The 23,375-nt window shown below is 44.0% G+C and overlaps 1 protein-coding gene across 4 annotated transcripts in view; it reads right to left on the reverse strand.

Annotated features, from left to right (window-relative positions):
• Positions 1–129: 129 nt before the first annotated feature.
• Positions 130–23,375, reverse strand: part of LOC109868808 (rho guanine nucleotide exchange factor 28-like) — a 54,069-nt gene continuing 30,823 nt past the window's right edge. Inside the window, exons 7-17 of one of the 4 annotated variants that reach the window (XM_031803221.1) lie at positions 17,517–17,626; positions 16,203–16,486; positions 15,346–15,532; positions 13,664–13,787; positions 7,216–7,276; positions 6,292–6,393; positions 4,109–4,232; positions 1,532–1,709; positions 1,116–1,171; positions 848–908; positions 130–448 (exon numbers count right to left, since the gene is read on the reverse strand). In XM_031803221.1, coding sequence (XP_031659081.1) covers positions 207–448; positions 848–908; positions 1,116–1,171; positions 1,532–1,709; positions 4,109–4,232; positions 6,292–6,393; positions 7,216–7,276; positions 13,664–13,787; positions 15,346–15,532; positions 16,203–16,486; positions 17,517–17,626 — 1,529 coding nt within the window. In that variant the 3' untranslated portion in view covers positions 130–206. The remainder of the gene's footprint in view (positions 449–847; positions 909–1,115; positions 1,172–1,531; positions 1,710–4,108; positions 4,233–6,291; positions 6,394–7,215; positions 7,277–13,663; positions 13,788–15,345; positions 15,533–16,202; positions 16,487–17,516; positions 17,627–23,375) is intronic. The other 3 variants (XM_031803222.1, XM_031803223.1, XM_031803224.1) reach the window with 3 other exon arrangements.

Below are 23,375 nucleotides of genomic sequence, written 5' to 3' on the forward strand. Positions count from 1 at the left end.
AGAGAGAGAGTAGTAGAGAGATGACAGAGAGAGACAGAGAGAGTGAGAGAGAGAGAGAGAGAGTGAGGAGCAGAGAGAGATGAGAAGAGCGAGAGAGAGAGAGAGACTAGAGAGAGACGAGAGAGTGAGAGAGACAGAGACAGAGAGAGTGAGTATTATTATTTTTCCTATTATATCTATCTGCATCATCAATATTTGATATGTGTCTATATGTTTGCTTTGGCAATGTATGTATGTATGTGTATAAAGCCTTTTGAATTTTTTTGAGAGAGATAGATAGAGAGAGAGAGAGATGCTGAGCTGACCTGTCTGTGGCAGAAGGGACGCTCCTGGAGAGGGGGTTGGAGAGGGAGGCTGTTTCCCTCTTGTCCCTCTGGCTCATCACAGGTAGATAGAGAGGCTGAGGTGGAGATCGGACATGGAGAGGGACTGTCTCGCACTGTGAAGTCTGGAAGAGGGAGGAGAGGAGAGGAGAGGAGAGGAGAGGAGGAGAGAGAGGAGAGGAGAGGAGAGGAGAGGAGAGGAGAGGAGAGGAGATGAGAGGAGAGGAAAGGAAAGGAAAGGAAAGGAAAGGAAAGGAAAGGAAAGGAAAGGAAAGGAAAGGAAAGAGAGGAGAAGAGAGGAAAGGAAAGGAAAGGAAAGGAGAGAGAGGAGAAGAGAGGAAAGGAAAGGAGAGAGAGGAGAAGAGAGGAAAGGAAAGGAAAGGAAAGGAGAGAGAGGAGAAGAGAGGAAAGGAGAAGAGAGAGGAATGTTGTTGTTTCAGGATTCCTTCCTCTGAGTGCTTCACAGGATGACAACAACAAGCCATGACATCAATGACCTTTGGACTGTGTAATGTAAAACTCACTCTGCGGGAGGGATGCTGTTCGGTTCTTCATCATAGTAACTGCATACTTATCCTGAAGTTTCTGTAGTTTTAATACAAAGATTTACAAAAAGGAGTCTAGTAGGACACCAGAGAATTAAACATTCCAACTAGATCTCTTCGTTCAACAAAGAGAGATGAGTAGAAGATGTGTCACTGGGCTAGTTTACCATTAACACACCCCAATGTTTATGTGTGTGGTTGTGGGGCAGAGGTTCACACACACATACACACATAGGCTGGAACTCACCTTTAGACACGGGGGAGCAGAGTCCTTACAACCCTTATGGACCATGACTGTACAACCTGAGGGAGAGAGGGATATTTACATATATAGAGATATCAACCACCAGGATGGAAATAGAATAACTACATGAATGAATGAATTGGAATTCTGATACCTTCCCCTAAAATGTGGATCTTTGCAATTATAAACTATTTGGTATCTATGTTGAATGCAAAGAAAGCCTATGGATACATTTACACTTTATTTATCTTGAGATATGTCTTGCTACATTTCCAATAAATATATCTGATCTTTTTTGATTCTCTGTGACAGAGTTGGAGATCACTGAGATATCTTGTATGTTAATAGCATTGCGGAACACATTGATTGATTTGACTGATACATGACTAATGCGTAAACGGTGACTGCTGATTACTTACAGGAGCAGTGCAGAAGGTCCTTGCCAGTAGCAGGTTTGTCACAGACCAGACAGACGGTGGGACCAGCACAGGAACCCGTGGAGAAACGATGTCCATTCTGCTGTTTGTCCTTATCTGTCCCTTCCTTCTCTCTCTCCTTCTCCTTCCCCTTCTCTCTCTCCTTCTCCTTCCCCTTTCCCTTGGAGAACCAGGGTAGATTCCCAGGGGTGAACATCAGAGGCATGGATAGGCTAGTTAACACAGACCCATATACTGTAACTACATCCAAACTCTTTCAGAAACAACCCGTCAAAGCATAGAAAATACTGACTGTAACTCTGTAACACCATAGGTTACACTCAGCTAGCCTTAAGCACTATAATTCAGGTTACTGATACTGTGGTCTGGCTAGCCTATAAGTAGTCACAAATAGCCACACGTACACTGACTCCAATTGAATCAGTTACATGTGAATGATCCAAGCCTTATTTCAGCCCATTTTAAAGTCCACTGTGACGGAAATGGGGGGGGGGGGGGGGTTTCCACATGCTGATCACCAACAAAGGGTTGATGATTGAAAGGAAATAACCTACAGTGTTTTAATGGTGTTTTGGGTCAATGTTATTTCCCCAAACATTTCCTGCTCTTTGTCATCATTTGAAGAACAGACCCTGAGGTGAATACTAAGGAGTACGGTTGGGATGATAACATTTGAAGAACAGACCCTGAGGTGAATACTAAGGAGTACGGTTGGGATGATAACATTTGAAGAACAGACCCTGAGGTGAATACTAAGGAGTACGTTGGGATGATAACATTTGAAGAACAGACCCTGAGGTGAATACTAAGGAGAACGGTTCGGATGATAACATTTGAAGAACAGACCCTGAGGTGAATACTAAGGAGAACGGTTCGGATGATAACATTTGAAGAACAGACCCTGAGGTGAATACTAAGGAGAACGGTTGGGATGATAACATTTGAAGAACAGACCCTGAGGTGAATACTAAGGAGAACGGTTCGGATGATAACATTTGAAGAACAGACCCTGAGGTGAATACTAAGGAGAACGGTTGGGATGATAACATTTGAAGAACAGACCCTGAGGTGAATACTAAGGAGTACGGTTGGGATGATAACATTTGAAGAACAGACCCTGAGGTGAATACTAAGGAGTACGGTTGGGATGATAACATTTGAAGAACAGACCCTGAGGTGAATACTAAGGAGTACGGTTGGGATGATAACATTTGAAGAACAGACCCTGAGGTGAATACTAAGGAGTACGGTTGGGATGATAACATTTGAAGAACAGACCCTGAGGTGAATACTAAGGAGTACGGTTGGGATGATAACATTTGAAGAACAGACCCTGAGGTGAATACTAAGGAGAACGGTTGGGATGATAACATTTGAAGAACAGACCCTGAGGTGAATACTAAGGAGAACGGTTGGGATGATAACATTTGAAGAACAGACCCTGAGGTGAATACTAAGGAGAACGGTTGGGATGATAACATTTGAAGAACAGACCCTGAGGTGAATACTAAGGAGAACGGTTGGGATGATAACATTTGAAGAACAGACCCTGAGGTGAATACTAAGGAGTACGGTTGGGATGATAACATTTGAAGAACAGACCCTGAGGTGAATACTAAGGAGAACGGTTGGGATGATAACATTTGAAGAACAGACCCTGAGGTGAATACTAAGGAGTACGGTTGGGATGATAACATTTGAAGAACAGACCCTGAGGTGAATACTAAGGAGAACGGTTGGGATGATAACATTTGAAGAACAGACCCTGAGGTGAATACTAAGGAGTACGGTTGGGATGATAACATTTGAAGAACAGACCCTGAGGTGAATACTAAGGAGTACGGTTGGGATGATAACATTTGAAGAACAGACCCTGAGGTGAATACTAAGGAGAACGGTTGGGATGATAACATTTGAAGAACAGACCCTGAGGTGAATACTAAGGAGTACGGTTGGGATGATAACATTTGAAGAACAGACCCTGAGGTGAATACTAAGGAGAACGGTTCGGATGATAACATTTGAAGAACAGACCCTGAGGTGAATACTAAGGAGAACGGTTCGGATGATAACAATAATAATATAATAATAATACATGCTATTTATATAGCACTTTTCAAGGATGCAAATTCTCATGATAATAGGCTTTTGTATCAGATAATTAAGTGATAATAGCAGCATGATAACTGACACTCAATGGTATCAGTTTTACAGCACTTTCTGGGTGTGTCATGAATGAATGAATTGGAATTCTGATACCTTCCCCTAAAATGTGGATCTTTGCAATTATAAACTATTTGGTATCTATGTTGAATGCAAAGAAAGCCTATGGATACATTTACACTTTATTTATCTTGAGATATGTCTTGCTACATTTCCAATAAATATATCTGATCTTTTTTGATTCTCTGTGACAGAGTTGCAGATCACTGAGATATCTTGTATGTTTATAGCATTGCGGAACACATTGATTGATTTGACTGATACAGCTGAGACTTGCAGCTGAAAAACGCCAAGGGGGATGAATACTTTTGCAAGGAACTGTATATAGTGTCTCACCTTGTTCTTGTTGCGAGTGGTGGACATCCTGCTCTTGAGGAAGCTGAAGGTACGAATCACTTTGTATTTCTCTGACTCCACCTTGGAGGGGATGTTGTACTTGTCCCACTCCTCCTCTTCAATTCTGTTCAGAAACAATTGGTTTAGCATCATAGACAAATAGGGTTAGAAATGTCAAATCCTCATCAAATATGTTGGGTTGTATGAACTGTATAAACTAGAGTCCTGTTTGCTGCCTGGTGATCTTTGCTGACCAACAGCAAATTAATTTGACGTATAGTTCTTACTAATAGTAGTAACGTGACTGTCATCCTTTTCATCAACATGGAAAGAAAAAGGTAGAAAACACAGCACACAACTTATGAAAGCATACTAGTAATGCTACCAATACAAGCAATACAAATACTTTTGATAATACTAATAATAGTGATAATACTACTACTAATAATAATACTAATAATATTAATAATACTAGTACTACTAATAATAGTACTAATAATAATACTAACAATACTAGTAAACATGGTATTTGGTTAGTAGGTCAATCGGTGAGTGACTGTCATACCAGGCTGGATCAAGTATACAGCTAGTACACATGCAATACAAAGCCATAGATGTTTACTACAGAATCAATACAAAAACAAGCCAGGTCCAATAGAATCTTCTGTGTGATTCCAGATAATGGGAGGACAGGCCACGTATACCTGAGAGGTCACAGTTCAATGAAAGATCAATGTGAGTTAAGAATGGGTTACACAGTAGTAGTTAGAGACACGTGCAGCACACGTGCACTAATCGAACCTGGTTAATTAATTTACATCAACAACATACAAGTGTAATCTCTGAAAGTTAATGGTGATGCCATGCTAGGCAGAGTGCATTGTGGGCACAAAGGTAGAGGTTAGATATCAGGATGCACACAGGGGACCTCTAGAGTTAAAAGGGTTGGCATGAAGAGGTTACACTGGGGCTGGAGCTAGGGGGCTAGAGGGCTGGCTTCCAGATCAAGGGAGTTACTGTAGGGTTCATGTCTAGAGTACCTTCATCCAGATCAGGGAAGTTACTGTAGGGTTCATGTCTAGAGTACCTTCATCCAGATCAGGGAAGTTACTATAGGGTTCATGTCTAGAGGGCCAGCATCCAGATCAGAGAAGTTACTGTAGGGTTCATGTCTAGAGGGCCAGCATCCAGATCAGGGAAGTTACTGTAGGGTTCATGTCTAGAGTACCTTCATCCAGATCAGGGATGTTACTGTAGGGTTAATGTCTAGAGGGCCAGCATCCAGATCAGGGATGTTACTGTAGGGTTAATGTCTAGAGTACCTTCATCCAGATCAGGGAAGTTACTGTAGGGTTCATGTCTAGAGTACCTTCATCCAGATCAGGGATGTTACTGTAAGGTTCATGTCTAGAGTACCTTCATCCAGATCAGGGAAGTTACTGTAGGGTTAATGTCTAGAGGGCTGGCTTCCAGATCAGGGAAGTTACTGTAGGGTTAATGTCTAGAGGGCTGGCTTCCAGATCAGGGAAGTTACTGTAGGGTTCATGTCTAGAGTACCTTCATCCAGATCAGGGAAGTTACTGTAGGGTTAATGTCTAGAGTACCTTCATCCAGATCAGGGAAGTTACTGTAGGGTTAATGTATAGAGGGCTGGCTTCCAGATCAGGGAAGTTACTGTAGGGTTCATGTCTAGAGGGCCAGCATCCAGATCAGGGATGTTACTGTAGGGTTAATGTCTAGAGTACCTTCATCCAGATCAGGGAAGTTACTGTAGGGTTCATGTCTAGAGTAACTTCATCCAGATCAGGGATGTTACTGTAGGGTTAATGTCTAGAGGGCCAGCATCCAGATCAGGGATGTTACTGTAGGGTTAATGTCTAGAGTACCTTCATCCAGATCAGGGAAGTTACTGTAGGGTTAATGTCTAGAGGGCCAGCATCCAGATCAGGGATGTTACTGTAGGGTTAATGTCTAGAGTACCTTCATCCAGATCAGGGAAGTTACTGTAGGGTTCATGTCTAGAGTACCTTCATCCAGATCAGGGAAGTTACTGTAGGGTTAATGTCTAGAGGTCTCGCTTCCAGATCAGGGGATTACTGTAGAGTTAGAGGCTATTGGGCTATCTTCCCAGTGGAAAGGAAGGGCCAGGGCAGCCAGCCCAGAAGGGGGCGATGCCCACGTACTCTTTGAGGAACTCTGAGAGGGTGAGGTGTTGAAGGGACTCTGCCAGCTCAACGCTGCCCTCGTCGTCTGCAGACTGGGCACGCTTACGAAACCTTAACTCCCTAGGGACACATTACACACACACATTACACACACAGCTCTGATACATACAGTACATAAACACACACACACACACTCACACGCACAAGCACACTCACACACACACAGCTCTGACATACACTAACACACACACAGGTCTGGTACACACTGACATACTCTAGAGGGAGCTATAGAGCTTTGACTGACTATGTGTTCAGGACATTTCAACAGATGAATGGAGGAAGAGGACAAAGGCAGTTGGCATGGTTCCTGGAAGCATCTCATCCCAACATAGTGAACAGGAAGTAAAGAGGCTCCCTTTTCCTAGTCTGTCTCTCTTGTGTTGGAGCTATTCATTTAAAGGATACTATACAGTAAATCTTTTTGCACTCACTGTGTCACAAAGTTACAGAGCGTTAGCCTGACTTCATCTGAGGACAGGCCCTGCATTTTAAAATTGCTTTGGACAAAATGTTCATTGACAAATAAACATTTTCTGAGCACAATGAGCTCAACACTACAACAACACTTTGGGTACTGATAAAGGGTGGCTTAAAGGTTTTGTAATATATATGCATCACCTCACCACCTGTGAAACAGGGTTAAAACAACGCTGCAAGCCTTGGCATGGTAACAGACAAGCCTGGAGTTAAACAAACAAAACACGGTCTTGATATAAAGAGAAGCAGGAACTCCACAACAGAGAGAGAGCCCGTGGTCACCCAGCAACCAACTAAGAAGTCATTGTGAGGGCTGGAGAGCCTGGGAATTAGGGGGAAACTGTACGAAACTGTAAGAATGTCAAACACACTTTAGACAGACACGTTAGGTCAGTGGGTACATACCTTTTTTCAAGAGGCTGCTCTGATAGACTCAATGTTCTCTGTTCTGTGGAGGACAAGACAGCTGAAACATGAACATTCTGTGTGAAAGTAAACAGCGTGAGAAACATTATCTATGAAAACCAATCAACACAATCAAGTCTGATCAGATACAGATTTGCAGATCCCCCCTTCAGCCCAGGGTGTCTTCAATGATGTCATCATGGAATGCTGCAATGCTGAGGTTGCACTGTGATTGGGCAGGGTAGCCAAGCCAGACAATGCACTTACCCAAGCCCACACCCTCACATATACACTGACATATGATACTTATGACTTATATATGATATTTTCACACTCACCACATATGCTGCTGCTACTGTCTATTATCTATCCTGCTAGATCAATTACCTGGTACCCCTGCACATCGACTGCTGCTACTGTCTATTATCTATCTTGCTAGATCAATTACCTGGTACCCCTGCACATCGACTGCTGCTACGGTCTATTATCTATCCTGCTAGATCAATTACCTCGTACCCCTGCACATCGACTGCTGCTACTGTCTATTATCTATCCTGCTAGATCAATTACCTCGTACCCCTGCACATCGACTGCTGCTACTGTCTATTATCTATCCTGCTAGATCAATTACCTGGTACCCCTGCACATTGACTGCTTGTTCTCCCTGCATGGGTTATTCCCCTTCATGTTTTTGAGTACTTTTTGAACTCTATTGACATTTTCTCTCCACACACAGTCCGTCTTTCATTCCAGCAAACACTCATACTGGCTTTCTAATCCCTGTATTTAGTCATGTAAATTTCTACTCCCTGTATATAGCCATGTTATGGTCTACTTCCTGTATATAGCCATGTTAATTTCTACTCCCTGTATATAGCCATGTTATTGTCTACTTCCTGTATATAGCCATGTTAATTTCTACTCCCTGTATATAGCCATGTTATTTTCTACTTCCTGTATATAGCCATGTTAATTTCTACTCCCTGTATATAGCCTTGTTATTTTCTACTTCCTTTATATAGTCATGTTAATTTCTACTCCCTGTATATAGCCATGTTAATTTCTACTCCCTGTATATAGCCATGTTAATTTCTACTTCCTGTATATAGCCATGTTAATTTCTACTCCCTGTATATAGCCATGTTAATTTCTACTCCCTGTATATAGCCATGTTATTGTCTACTCCCTGTATATAGCCATGTTATTGTCTACTTCCTGTATATAGCCATGTTAATTTCTACTTCCTGTATATAGCCATGTTATTTTCTACTTCCTGTACATAGCCATGTTAATTTCTACTCCCTGTATATAGCCATGTTATTGTCTACTCCCTGTATATAGCCATGTTATTGTCTACTTCCTGTATATAGCCATGTTAATTTCTACTCCCTGTATATAGCCATGTTAATTTCTACTCCCTGTATATAGCCATGTTATTTTCTACTTCCTGTATATAGCCATGTTATTTTCTACTTCCTGTATATAGCCATGTTATTGTCTACTTCCTGTATATAGCCATGTTATTGTCTACTTCCTGTATATAGCCATGTTAATTTCTACTTCCTGTATATAGCCATGTTATTGTCTACTTCCTGTATATAGCCATGTTATTGTCTACTTCCTGTATATAGCCATGTTATTTTCTACTTCCTGTATATAGCCATGTTATTGTCTACTTCCTGTATATAGCCATGTTATTTTCTACTTCCTGTATATAGCCATGTTATTGTTATTCGTCATTGTGGTTCATTATTCACTTAGAATGTATTCCTTATTTTTTTATTTTACTAGTCAAGTCAGTTAAGAACAAATTCTTATTTACAATGATGGCGTACACCGTACCACTATTTACATTTTTCATTTTTTATGTTTCTCTCTGCAAAAGAGAAACAAGTAAGTAAGCATTTCACTGTTGTTTATGGAGCATGTGACAAATACAATTTTAGTAGATTTTTGACATACAAGCACACTTACATACACATGTACCTGCACGGACACACACAGTAGCCACATGCCTGCCAGGCCTGGTGTTAGCACAGTGTGAGATTTGGAAGCTAGGGGCTCTAATGCAAGCTATATAGTCGTGGACAAAAGTTTTGAGAATGACACAAATATTACAAAGTCCACAAAGTTTGCTGCTTCAGTGTCTTTAGATATTTTTGTCAGATGTTACCATGGAATACTGAAGCATAATTACAAGCATTTCATAAGTGTCAATGGCTTTTTCAAGACCTTTCCAATTCGCCCTGGCATGCTGTCAATTAACTTCTGGGCCACATCCTGACTGATGGCAGCCCATTCTTGCATAATCAATGCTTGGAGTTTGTCAGAATTTGTGGGTTTCTGTTTGTCCACCCACCTCTTGAGGATTGACCACAAGTACTCAATGGGATTAAGGTCTGGGGAGTTTCCTGGCCATGGACAAAAATATTGATGTTTTGTTCCCCCGAGCCACTTAGTTATCACTTTTGCCTTATGGCAAGGTGCTCCATCATGCTGGAAAAGGCATTGTTCGTCACCAAACTTTTCCTGTATGGTTGGGAGAAGTTGCTCTCGGAGGATGTGTTGGTATCATTCTTTATTCATGGATGCCTTAAACAATCGGAAAGGGGATTCATCAGAGAAAATTACTTTACCCAAGTCCTCAGCAGTCCAATCCCTGTACCTTTTGCAGAATATCAGTCTGTCCCTGATGTTTTTCCTGGAGAAAAGTGGCTTCTTTGCTGCCCTTCTTGACACCAGGCCAACCTCCAAAAGTCTTTGCCTCACTGTGCGTGCAGATGCACTCACACCTGCCTGCTGCCATTTCTGAGCAAGCACTGTACTGATGGTGCCCCGATCCCACAACTGAATCAACTTTAGGAGATGGTCCTGGCGCTTGCTGGACTTTTTTGGGCGCCCTGAAACCTTCTTCACAACAATTGAACCACTCTCCTTGAAGTTCTTGATGATCCGATAAATGGTTGATTTAGGTGCAATCTTACTGGCAGCAATATCCTTGCCTTTGAAGCCCTTTTTGTGCAAGAAATGATGACGGGACGTGTTTCCTTGCAGGTAACCATGGTTGATAGAGGAATAACAATGATTCCAAGCACCACCCTCCTTTTGAATCTTCCAGTCTGTTATTCGAACTCAATCAGCATGACAGAGTGATCTCCAGCCTTGTCCTTGTCAACACTCACACCTGTGTTAACGAGAGAATCACTGGCATGATGTCAGCTGGTCCGAAATGCAGTGGAAATGTTATTTTGGGATTCAGTTCATTTGCATGGCAAAGAGGGACTTTGCAATTTATTGCAATTCATCTGATCACTCTTCATAACATTCTGGAGTATATGCTAATTGCCATCATACCACCTGAGGCAGCAGACTTTGTGAAAATTTAAATTGTGTCATTCTCAAAACCTTTGGCCACGACTTACTAGCAGGGTGGAGCACAGACAGAGATTGAGACAGAGAGATAGTCTGAAGGACAGATAGGCTGTAGCTCACACCATCTACAGGGCAGAGTGGACATAGCACTCACTAGACCATCTACAGGGCAGAGTGGACATAGCACTCACTAGACCATCTACAGGGCAGAGTGGACATAGCACTCACTAGACCATCTACAGGGCAGAGTGGACATAGCACACACTAGACCATCTACAGGGCAGAGTGGACATAGCACTCACTAGACCATCTACAGGGCAGAGTGGACATAGCACACACTAGACCATCTACAGGGCAGAGTGGACACAGCACTCACTAGACCATCTACAGGGCAGAGTGGACATAGCACTCACTAGACCATCTACAGGGCAGAGTGCACATAGCACTCACTAGACCATCTACAGGGCAGAGTGGACATAGCACACACTAGACCATCTACAGGGCAGAGTGGACATAGCACTCACTAGACCATCTACAGGGCAGAGTGGACATAGCACACACTAGACCATCTACAGGGCAGAGTGGACACAGCACTCACTAGACCATCTACAGGGCAGAGTGGACATAGCACTCACTAGACCATCTACAGGGCAGAGTGCACATAGCACTCACTAGACCATCTACAGGGCAGAGTGGACACAGCACCCACTAGACCATCTACAGGGCAGAGTGGACATAGCACTCACTAGACCATCTACAGGGCAGAGTGGACATAGCACACACTAGACCATCTACAGGGCAGAGTGGACACAGCACTCACTAGACCATCTACAGGGCAGAGTGAACATAGCACTCACTAGACCATCCACAGGGCAGAGTGGACATAGCACTCACTAGACCATCCACAGGGCAGAGTGGACATAGCACTCACTCGACCATCCACAGGGCAGAGTGTACATAGCACTCACTAGACCATCCACAGGGTAGAGTGGACATAGCACTCACTAGACCATCCACAGGGCAGAGTGGACATAGCACTCACTAGACCATCCACAGGGCAGAGTGTACATAGCACTCACTAGACCATCTACAGGGCAGAGTAGACATAGCACTCACTAGACCATCTACAGGGCAGAGTAGACATAGCACACACTAGACCATCTACAGGGCAGAGTAGACATAGCACTCACTAGACCATCTACAGGGCAGAGTAGACATAGCACACACTAGACCATCCACAGGGCAGAGTGGACATAGCACTCACTAGACCATCCACAGGGCAGAGTGGACATAGCACTCACTCGACCATCCACAGGGCAGAGTGTACATAGCACTCACTAGACCATCCACAGGGTAGAGTGGACATAGCACTCACTAGACCATCCACAGGGCAGAGTGGACATAGCACTCACTAGACCATCCACAGGGCAGAGTGTACATAGCACTCACTAGACCATCTACAGGGCAGAGTAGACATAGCACTCACTAGACCATCTACAGGGCAGAGTAGACATAGCACTCACTAGACCATCCACAGGGCAGAGTGGACATAGCACTCACTAGACCATCTACAGGGCAGAGTAGACATAGCACTCACTAGACCATCTACAGGGCAGAGTAGACATAGCACTCACTAGACCATCCACAGGGCAGAGTGGACATAGCACTCACTAGACCATCTACAGGGCAGAGTAGACATAGCACTCACTAGACCATCTACAGGGCAGAGTAGACATAGCACTCACTAGACCATCTACAGGGCAGAGTAGACATAGCACTCACTAGACCATCCACAGGGCAGAGTGGACATAGCACTCACTAGACCATCCACAGGGCAGAGTGTACATAGCACTCACTAGACCATCCACAGGGCAGAGTGGACATAGCACTCACTAGACCATCTACAGGGCAGAGTAGACATAGCACTCACTAGACCATCCACAGGGCAGAGTGGACATAGCACTCACTAGACCATCCACAGGGCAGAGTGTACATAGCACTCACTAGACCATCTACAGGGCAGAGTAGACATAGCACACACTAGACCACTCAGAGGAACAGAGGGAGGACGTGGATGTAATCATAGCCATACATAGATATACAGTAAATGTACCTACACTATGGTATAGTCACTTTGGTTACATGTTAGTTACAATCAGTAGCTGACTATCTACTGAAGCTGCTTCAGTTAGTGACAACACAGAGAGCATGTTAACTCAGGTATGTAGAGCACATCACATTTGACATTTTAGTCATTCAGCAGATGCTCTTATCCAGAGCCAGTTACAGTTAGGACATTCATCTTAAGATAGCTAGGTGGGACAACCACATATCACAGGCATAGTAAGTACATTTTTCCTCAATAAAGTAGCTATCAGCAAAGTCAGTGCTAGAAAGGGGGAAAAAAGTCAAGAGCGAGTGTTCGTTCATGAAAAGCAGGGGGGGGCGAGGAGGAGTTGCGAGGGGTGTTGCTATTGGGTTATTTAAGATACTCTTTGAAGAGGTAGGGCTTCAGATGTTTTTGGAAGATGGGCAGGGACTCTGCTGTCCTAGCTTTTGGGGGAAGCTGGTTCCACCATGGGGGTGCCAGGACAGAGAAGAGCTTGGACTGGGCTGAGTGGGAGCTGTCCTCCCGTAGGGGTGGGAGGGCCAAGAGACCAAAGTTCTGAGGAATGGAGTGCTCGGGATGGGGGGTAGGGTTTGAGCATAGCCTGAAGGTAGGGAGGGGCCTACTGCTTACTGTACTACTCAAACTCCCATGACAAACCAAACAAGTGAAAAGAGACAGACTTAGCTCAAATAAGGTCAATCCAGGTCATATAAGCTACGTTTACACAAGCAGTCCAATTCTGGTCTTTTGACCATAATTTGGCCAAAGTTCAGAATTGGGCTGCCTGTGTAAACACAGCCATGGAAGGACAGAACCAAAAATACAAAGACGAACAAGGACTATCAATATAATCATGTTCTCAGAGAAAACACTGTCAACTGTATTCCAATCAAAGTAATAAAGTTCTCAGTAATGGTTTCTCAATGGGAGGTTATTAACTGTATAAAAGGTCCCAGGGACACTAACCTGGGCTGAGGTCAGAGGTCGCAGACGTGGCTAAGGTTTTGCGGGAGAAGCGGGGGGGCAGCAGGCTGATCTTGGGGGAGGAGTAGGAGTAGGAGCGGTGTCTGATCCCCTGGATGTCCATATCCTGGAACAATACAATAATACAACACTCAGGTCATACATCTGCTGTATGTTAAAGCCCTGATACATCTGCTGTATGTTAAAGCCCTGATACATCTGCTGTATAAAGCCGTTAAAGCCCTGATACATCTGCTGTATGTTAAAGCCCTGATACATCTGCTGTATGTTAAAGCCCTGATACATCTGCTGTATAGCCGTTAAAGCCCTGATACATCTGCTGTATGTTAAAGCCCTGATACATCTGCTGTATGTTAAAGCCCTGATACATCTGCTGTATAAAGCCGTTAAAGCCCTGATACATCTGCTGTATGTTAAAGCCCTGATACATCTGCTGTATAGCCGTTAAAGCCCTGATACATCTGCTGTATAGCCGTTAAAGCCCTGATACATCTGCTGTATGTTAAAGCCCTGATACATCTGCTGTATGTTAAAGCCCTGATACATCTGCTGTATAGCCGTTAAAGCCCTGATACATCTGCTGTATGTTAAAGCCCTGATACATCTGCTGTATGTTAAAGCCCTGATACATCTGCTGTATAGCCGTTAAAGCCCTGATACATCTGCTGTATAGCCGTTAAAGCCCTGATACATCTGCTGTATGTTAAAGCCCTGATACATCTGCTGTATAGCCGTTAAAGCCCTGATACATCTGCTGTATGTTAAAGCCCTGATACATCTGCTGTATAGCCGTTAAAGCCCTGATACATCTGCTGTATAGCCGTTAAAGCCCTGATACATCTGCTGTATGTTAAAGCCCTGATACATCTGCTGTATAGCCGTTAAAGCCCTGATACATCTGCTGTATAGCCGTTAAAGCCCTGATACATCTGCTGTATGTTAAAGCCCTGATACATCTGCTGTATAGCCGTTAAAGCCCTGATACATCTGCTGTATAGCCGTTAAAGCCCTGATACATCTGCTGTATGTTAAAGCCCTGATACATCTGCTGTATAGCCGTTAAAGCCCTGATACATCTGCTGTATAGCCGTTAAAGCCCTGGTACATCTGCTGTATAGCCGTTAAAGCCCTGATACATCTGTTGTACATTGGCACTGATACATCTGTTGTACATTGGCCCTAATACATCTGTTATACATTGGCCCTGATACATCTGTTGTACATTGGCCCTGATACATCTGTTGTACATTGGCACTGATACATCTGTTGTACATTGGCACTGATACATCTGTTGTACATTGGCCCTAATACATCTGTTATACATTGGCCCTGATACATCTGTTGTATATTGTATATAACCCTAACCCTAATATAATATCTCTAACTCAATGTCCCTAATACATTGTCCCTAATACATTATCCCCAATACAATATCCCTAATGCATAGTCCCTAATGCATTGGCCCAAATACATTGGCCCTAATACAATGGCCCTAATACATTGGTAAGTCTCTGTGTGTGAGGGTTGAGGAGAAGGCTTCAGCCTGGCCCTAATACATTGGTAAGTCTCTGTGTGTGAGGGTTGAGGAGAAGGCTTCAGCCTGGCCCTAATACATTGGTAAGTCTCTGTGTGTGAGGGTTGAGGAGAAAGCTTCAGCCTGGTACCTTTGCGAGGGGGGGGTCGCCGTCTGAGGACGCGGAGTGTGTGCGTGTGCAGGTGAGGTCTGGGGAGGTGTCGTCCCCGCTGCTACGAGGGTCAGAGGTCAGGGGAAAGATGGGAGAGAGGGAAGTCTTCACCAGGAACCCCTCCTCATCTCCCTCACTGTCCATCACAAGAGCTACCAGACTGGGGCTGTCAGGGAGAGAAAGAGGAGGAAACGTCCACATTAAGGCCCCTCCCAATATACTGCAGCTGCCTCCTATCCATACTCTAAGTGCTGAAACCAACAGCTGAAATATGCACATTTGTGTCAAATATGGTGCATGGAAAAAGTAGATCAATTGGCTACAGCAGAAACTGTATGGTTTCAAGACTACCTGAACACACCACAACATCCATATAGAGAAAGCATCACACTATAAGAACGTACTGGGGCGGCAGTGTAGCCTAGTGGTTAGAGCGTTGGACTAGTAACCGGAAGGTTGCGAGTTCAAACCCCTGAGCTGACAAGGTACAAATCTGTCGTTCTTCCCCTGAACAGGCAGTTAACCCACTGTTCCTAGGCCGTCATTGAAAATAAGAATGTGTTCTTAACTGACTTGCCTGGTTAAATAAAGGTAAAATACAAAAAAAAATACTGAATATATTTGGTCTGGTAAGAGCAAACAATACATGTAATCTTCTGTTTATTATAGCAGTACAATAATACACAACTGTGATACAGCACTTTTGGTTTCTTTCAGTCAACAATGCTGATGTGATATCTCAATGCTCTTGAATCACCTTTATCTTCTCTTGATCTAAAAATTAAACACAATGTATTGAGTAACAGGAGGTCAGATGAATGGGCGGAGTTTGATACCTGAGGTCAGGGGATTCCAGAGGCGGGCTCTCTCTCTGATTGGTTAGGTAAGAGTGGGAGTTGCTGTTGAGTCGGGCGAGGGCTCGGTCAGCGGGGGAAGGTGAGGGAGAGGGGGAGTGAGAGACGGAGGGGGACTGTTGTTCCTCTAGTCCCAATGGAGGTAGAGGGGTGGAGGTGGCCTGGAGCAGGCACTCTGAGGCCACCGAGTCCCACACCCTGCTGACAGTCACAGAGCTGTCCCTCGTTATCCCAGCAACACTGACATTAGCCCTTAAGTCATCCACCTGAGCGAGAGAGAGAGAGAAGCAACAACAGAGTAATATATCAAAAAAGTATCTACTCAAAGACCATATCATATATCAGGTTAGTATGCTGGTAAGGTGGTGTACCTCATGATCAGGTTAGTATTCTGGTAAGGTGGTGTACCTCATGATCAGGTTAGTATGCTGGTACGGTGGTGTACCTCATGATCAGGTTAGTATGCTGGTACGGTGGTGTACCTCAGGATCATGTTAGTATGATGGTAAGGTGGTGTACCTCATGATCAGGTTAGTATGATGGTAAGGTGGTGTACCTCATGATCAGGTTAGTATGATGGTAAGGTGGTGTACCTCATGATCAGGTTAGTATGATGGTAAGGTGGTATACCTCATGATCAGGTTAGTATGATGGTAAGGGGGTGTACCTCATGATTAGGTTAGTATGATGGTAAGGTGGTGTACCTCATGATCAGGTTAGTATGATGGTAAGGTGGTGTACCTCATGATCAGGTTAGTATGATGGTAAGGTGGTGTACCTCATGATTAGGTTAGTATGCTGGTACGGTGGTGTACCTCAGGATCATGTTAGTATGATGGTAAGGTGGTGTACCTCATGATCAGGTTAGTATTCTGGTAAGGTGGTGTACCTCATGATCAGGTTAGTATGCTGGTACGGTGGTGTACCTCATGATCAGGTTAGTATGCTGGTACGGTGGTGTACCTCAGGATCATGTTAGTATGATGGTAAGGTGGTGTACCTCATGATCAGGTTAGTATGATGGTAAGGTGGTGTACCTCATGATCAGGTTAGTATGATGGTAAGGTGGTGTACCTCATGATCAGGTTAGTATGATGGTAAGGTGGTATACCTCATGATCAGGTTAGTATGATGGTAAGGTGGTGTACCTCATGATTAGGTTAGTATGATGGTAAGGTGGTGTACCTCATGATCAGGTTAGTATGATGGTAAGGTGGTGTACCTCATGATCAGGTTAGTATGATGGTAAGGTGGTGTACCTCATGATCAGGTTAGTATGATGGTAAGGTGGTGTACCTCTGTGTCGAGCTGACTCCTGCCATTGATGATGGAGGCTGATGTGTCTGCAGCAGCAGAGTGAGAGAACTGTCTCTGGGTTCCTCTGGGGTGGGTCGTCTTGGACTTTACTGGAGAAAACAACACAAGAGACGCACTGAGAATAACTACAGGCAGTTTGGGGGGGTTAGCCATCAGTCAAGCAGTGGGTGAAATGAGCACCGCTCAAAAAATTACCAGCAAAATTTGTGCTAAGTAAGAACATTATGGTCAAAAATATACTCATTATCAAAACACAAACAGGCCAACCAACTGATGATGTAGTAAATCTCTCAATCATCAAAACAACATTTAATTGGCAAATACCAGTTCAGAGGTGAATAGCATGCAGTTACGACAATGGAAAACATCCATTTCTTTTGACGTGGTAGTTCTAGAATGTACATGATGGAAAATATTCCTTCCTATTTCCCATATATCAGCTGCTTGGTTGGGCTCTGATAGGTCTGTGTCAGTGAGCCAACAATATGACTGGTTAAAAGGCCAATAGTGTGGAGAACAGAGGAAAATAAAGAGAGAGAGAGAGAGAGAGGGCGATAGAGAGAGAGGGAGAGAGAGAGGGGGGGTGATAGAGAGAGAGGGTGAGCGAGAGAGAGAGAGAGAGGGAGGGCGATAGAGAGAGAGGGAGAGAGAGAGAGAGAGAGAGAGAGAGAGAGAGAGAGAGAGAGAGAGAGAGAGAGAGAGAGAGAGGGCGATAGAGAGAGAGGGAGAGATAGAGAATAGAGGAAAATAAAGAGAGAGAACGAATGATGCAGTATTACTAATTTCTGACCTTTAGAGGGTTGTTATGTTAAAGCAAAGCTTGGAACAGAACCGCTACACACATCTAATTTAACCCTTTGGTAGCCAAGTCTGTGGGATGCCAACACGACTAGGGCAATTATAACTATTACATAATCATGGGTCTTATAGTTTAGGTACAGGTGTTTAATACAGATATACACCTTACACTTTGTCTTTTGTCTTAGTATCAGTGACGATCAGGGTTTTTGATTGTGTGCCGGTTGAAAAACATTTTGGCACAATGTTTGAACATATTCGCTGTCATAGACATAACATCATAAACATACCTCTGCTCAAGGTGATAAAACACGAGACAGTTCTGTTTTCTCCAGCCAGTGTTTGATGTTAGCTGCCAACCGCGCCCCTGCTAATGTTAGGGAAATCCTGTGTATTAGAGGCATTTCCTCCCTGTGCTCTACTGTGGTAGGCATTAGCTTTAGGTTAGCATAATTCCCTCCCTCTGGTCTGCTGTGGTAATGTTAGCGGTAGCAGTAGTGATAGCGGTAGCGTAGCATAGTTCACTCACACACACACACTGAGGTCCTTAAGGGACCTCCCCATCTTACCCACTACAACTCCTCCCATAGGATCACATCACAGCCCCCTCATATCACAAACACACTCTTTACCCAATACCCAGTCTGTACTCTGAGACACACATACATGCACGCACACACAGACACGCCAAACATGCACATGCACGCACACACACACACACACACACACACACACACAAAAAGAGGGGAAAGACTGAGTACAGGTCACTTCCAGACAGAATGGGGGAAACTGTAAAAACCAAACTGTTACTGGAATCCCTGGCAGATGAATGTAATGTGAATATCCAACAACAACAGAGAAGTCCCGGCTTTACATCAATGGAACCAGAACCACACTCACTTCCACTATCAGTCCGAATCAGTATCTGATCTGTGAAAACCCTTATTTTCCAGTGTTTTAACACTCCTCATAAGGTACCTAGTGTAAGATACTCCAGAAATAGGATAGTGTATGTCTTGCCTGTTCCCCCCTCTTTACCTGACTTGGAAGACCTTCTCTGAATGTGTATTCTGGGAAAAGAGGGCAAGGGGTAATAAAAAGGGGAAACAGATTCAGAGTCCACGTTTTGCCAGTCCTGTAGTGTTCCTACAGTCCCAGGTGTCAGAGTCCACGTTTTGCCAGTCCTGTAGTGTTCCTACAGTCCCAGGTGTCCAGGTGGTCAAAGAGGGAGATGTCAGCCAAGGCCAGAGAATGAAACAAATTATGACAGGAAATTCCACTAAATTGCACAACCTTGAATCCCTGTGGATGTGTACGTGCTGTCAGGAAATGCTGAACAGAACTGAGAGATAGGAAAGAACGGGATGTGAGGACAGCTCTGTATCCTTTCCTAAGGGCTCTTGTTGAGTTAGCCCAATCACCTCCACACACACACACACACACAATAAACATGCACATAAGCAATAAACTCACGCAAGCAAGCATGCACACACGAAGCAAGCATGCACACACACACATCAACACCCACACCCACACACACACAGCAGTGTGAGGGACCTGCAGCAGTGTTACAGCCTGCTCCTAGCAGAACCAGACTCCGGTTTCTGAGTTTACAGCAAACTCTCCATTCTCACTGCCATCTCCCCTGACAACGCACAGGAAATTAGCATTTCCCATCACCATGGCAACCCCCTCACACTTTCAGCATCCTCCTCCTCAACAAGACTTTTCACTGGTAAAGTGAGCGTGTGTGTGTGTGTGTGTGTGCGTGCGTGCATGTGTGCGTGCGTGCATGTGTGCGTGCATACATGTGTGTGTGTGTGCCTGCCTGCCTGCCTTCCTGTGTGTGTGTACACGTTTTACTACACTTGTGTGTACCATTATATTTTAGGCTTAGGGGTTGGGTTTAGGGTTAGAATTGGGGTTAGGGTTGGAATTAGGGTTAATGGTTAGTGGTTAGGTTTAGGGTTAGGAGTTGAGGTTAGGTTTAGGTTTAAGGTCAAGGTTAGGGTTAGGGTTAGGTTTAGGTTAGGTTTAGGGGCTGGGGAAAATAGGTTTTGAATGGGAATCAATTGTTGGTCCAATTGTTGGTCCTCAAAAAGTCCACAAGTATAGTGTGTGTGAATATGTTTGTTCATGGAAGTATTTCTGTTTCTGTGCATGGGTGTGTGTGTCCTCTCTGTGTGTGCTTTGTCAGAGGGGAGCACGAGGTTCCAGCGTGTGGAAGGATCATCTTAAATGTCAGCTTTTGTAGGGCCTATGACATTTGAGCTTGTTAACATTCCTCCTTTCACTTCAATTACAGAGGTCCACTGTCTGTCCAACCCACGGGCTGGGGTAGGGGAGAGGAAGACGGAGAAAAGGGGAAGAGGGGTAAGACTTATTCAGGGAGAGAGTTGCTAGGACCCAATGGGCAGGCGGGTGAGGGAGACAGGGGGAGACAGCGGGAGGCAGAGAGAAACAGATTTTTTTAGGTTCACTCTTAGAAAAAAAGTATTGCTATCTAGAACCTAAAAGAGTCCTTCAACCATACCCGTAGGAGAACCCTTTTGGGTTCCAGGTAGAACCCTTTTGGTTCCAGGTAGAACACTTTTGGGTTCCATGTAGAACCTTTTACACAGAGGAAATTAAAAGAGTTCTACCTGGAACCAAAAACGGTTCTCCTATTGGGGCAGCCGAAGAACCCTTTTGGAACCCTTTTTTCTTACAGCGTAGTACACTGTCCAACCCATAAGGCTGGGGTTGGGGTGGGGTGCGGAGGAGGGGGCAAGACAGAAGGGAGTCAGGGAGAAAAGAGGGAGACAAGGGGGAGGGGGGGTATTTGCTCCTAGTTTAGAGGGAATATTACTGGATTCAGGTCCCCGTCTGTGGTGACCCCATTCTTCCCTTTGTCCCAGTGACAGGGCAGATTCCTTGGCTAGTTAAGGAGGGGAGAGAGACTGGGACTCTATGAAGCTGAGTCATTTTGAGGGACACCATGGTGTGAACAGACAGCACAATCCCCCTGGTTGCAGAGCAGTGAAGGGAGCACAATAAATCCATTAGCTAAACTATTGAACTCAATGAGTCTTACACCCCTGTCAGTTGCCGTGACACCCCTTACAGTTAAATTACTAGAATCAAGGCCTTAGGAGACCTCACTATAATAGAGACACGTGAAAGCTGTATTAAAATATATATATATATATATATATATAGTACCAGTCAAAAGTTTGGACATACCTACTCATTCAAGGGTTTTTACAATGTAGGATAATAGTGAATACATCAAAACTATGAAATAACACATATGGAATCCTGCAGTAAGCAAAAAAAGATTATTCAAAGGAGCCACCCTTTGCCTTGATGACAGCTTTGCAAACTCTAGGCATTCTCTCAACCAGCATCATGAGGAATGCTTTTTCAACAGTCTTGAAGAAGTTCCCACATATGCTGAGCACTTGTTGACTGCTTTTCCTTCACTCTGAGGTACAACTCATCGCAAACCATCTCAATTTGTTTGATGTCAGGTGATTGTGGAGGCCAGGTCATCTGATGCTGCACTCCATCACTCTCCTTGGTCAAATAGCCTGTACACAGCCTGGAGGTGTGATTTGGGTCATTGTCCTGTTGAAAAACAAATGATAGTCCCACTTAGCGCAAACCAGATGGGATGGCATATTGCTGCAGAATGATGTGGTAGCCATGCTGGTTAAGTGTGCCTTGAATTCTAAATAAATCATAGACAGTGTCACCAGCAAAGCACCCCCACACCATCACACCTCGGTGGGAACCACACATGTGGAACCACACATGTGGAGATCATCCGTTCACCTACTCTGCATCTCACAAAGACACAGTAGTTGGAACCCAAAATCTCAAATTTGGACTCATCAGACCAAAGGACAGATTTCCACCGGTTTAATGTCCATTGCTTGTTTCTTGGCCCAAGCAAGTATCTTCGTCTTATTGGTGTTCCTTCAGTAGTGGGTTCTTTTCAGCAATTCGGCCATGAAGGCCGGATTCACGCAGTCTCCTCTGAACAGTTGATGTTGAGATGTGTCTGTAAACTTGAACTCTGTGAAGAGTTTATTTGAGCTGCAATTGGTCTTCCTTTCCTGTGGTGGTCCTCATGAGAGCCAGTTTCATCATGGCGCTTGATGGTTTTTGCAACTGAACTTGAAGAAGTTCTTATAATCTTCCATATTGACTGACCTTCATGTCTTAACGTAATGATGGACTGTCATTTCTCTTTGCTAATTTGAGCTGTTCTTGCCATAATATGGACTTGGTAATTTACCAAATAGGGCTATCTTCTGTATACCACCCTTACCTTGTCCAAACACAACTAATTGGCTAAAACGCATTAAGAAGGATAGAAATTCCACAAATTAACTTATAACAAGGCACAACTGTTAATTGAAATGCATTCCAGGTGACTACCTCATGAAGCTGGCTGAGAGAATGCCAAGAGTGTGCAAAGCTGTCATCAAGGAAAGGGGTCACTACTCTGAAGAATCTCAAAAATTAAATATATTTTGATTTGTTTAACACTTTTTTTGGTTACTCCATGATTCCATATGTGTTATTTCATAGTTTTGATGTCTTTATTAATATACTACAATGTAGATAATAGTAAAAACAAAGAAGAACCTGACTAGGTGTTACAACTTCTAATGATGGTGAGTGGAGGAGTCAAGCGCAGAGAGCAGGTAATTCAGTACGTGGATATTTTATTCCATAGACTGTGATTCCACGACATGCAAAACACCAGGGCGCATGAAACAACCCGTCCCAAAATACAACGGACTAAAACCTGTCCGGAAAAATACTGATCACACTCATACATAGATAACAGGAAACAAGCCCGCACAAATACCCAACGGGCCTAGTGCCCTTAAATAGCCTACAAACAAAAACTAACTCAAAAAAGGTGTACCCAATTAAACCCAATAAACACAAACAAACGGAAAGGGAATCGATGGCAGCTAATAGGCCGGCGACGACGACCGCCGAGCGCCGCCCGAACAGGAAGATGCACCATCTTCGGCGAGATTCGTG

Source organism: Oncorhynchus kisutch, linkage group LG23 (assembly GCF_002021735.2).
Source record: "Oncorhynchus kisutch isolate 150728-3 linkage group LG23, Okis_V2, whole genome shotgun sequence".
NCBI classification, from domain to species: Eukaryota; Metazoa; Chordata; class Actinopteri; order Salmoniformes; family Salmonidae; genus Oncorhynchus; species Oncorhynchus kisutch.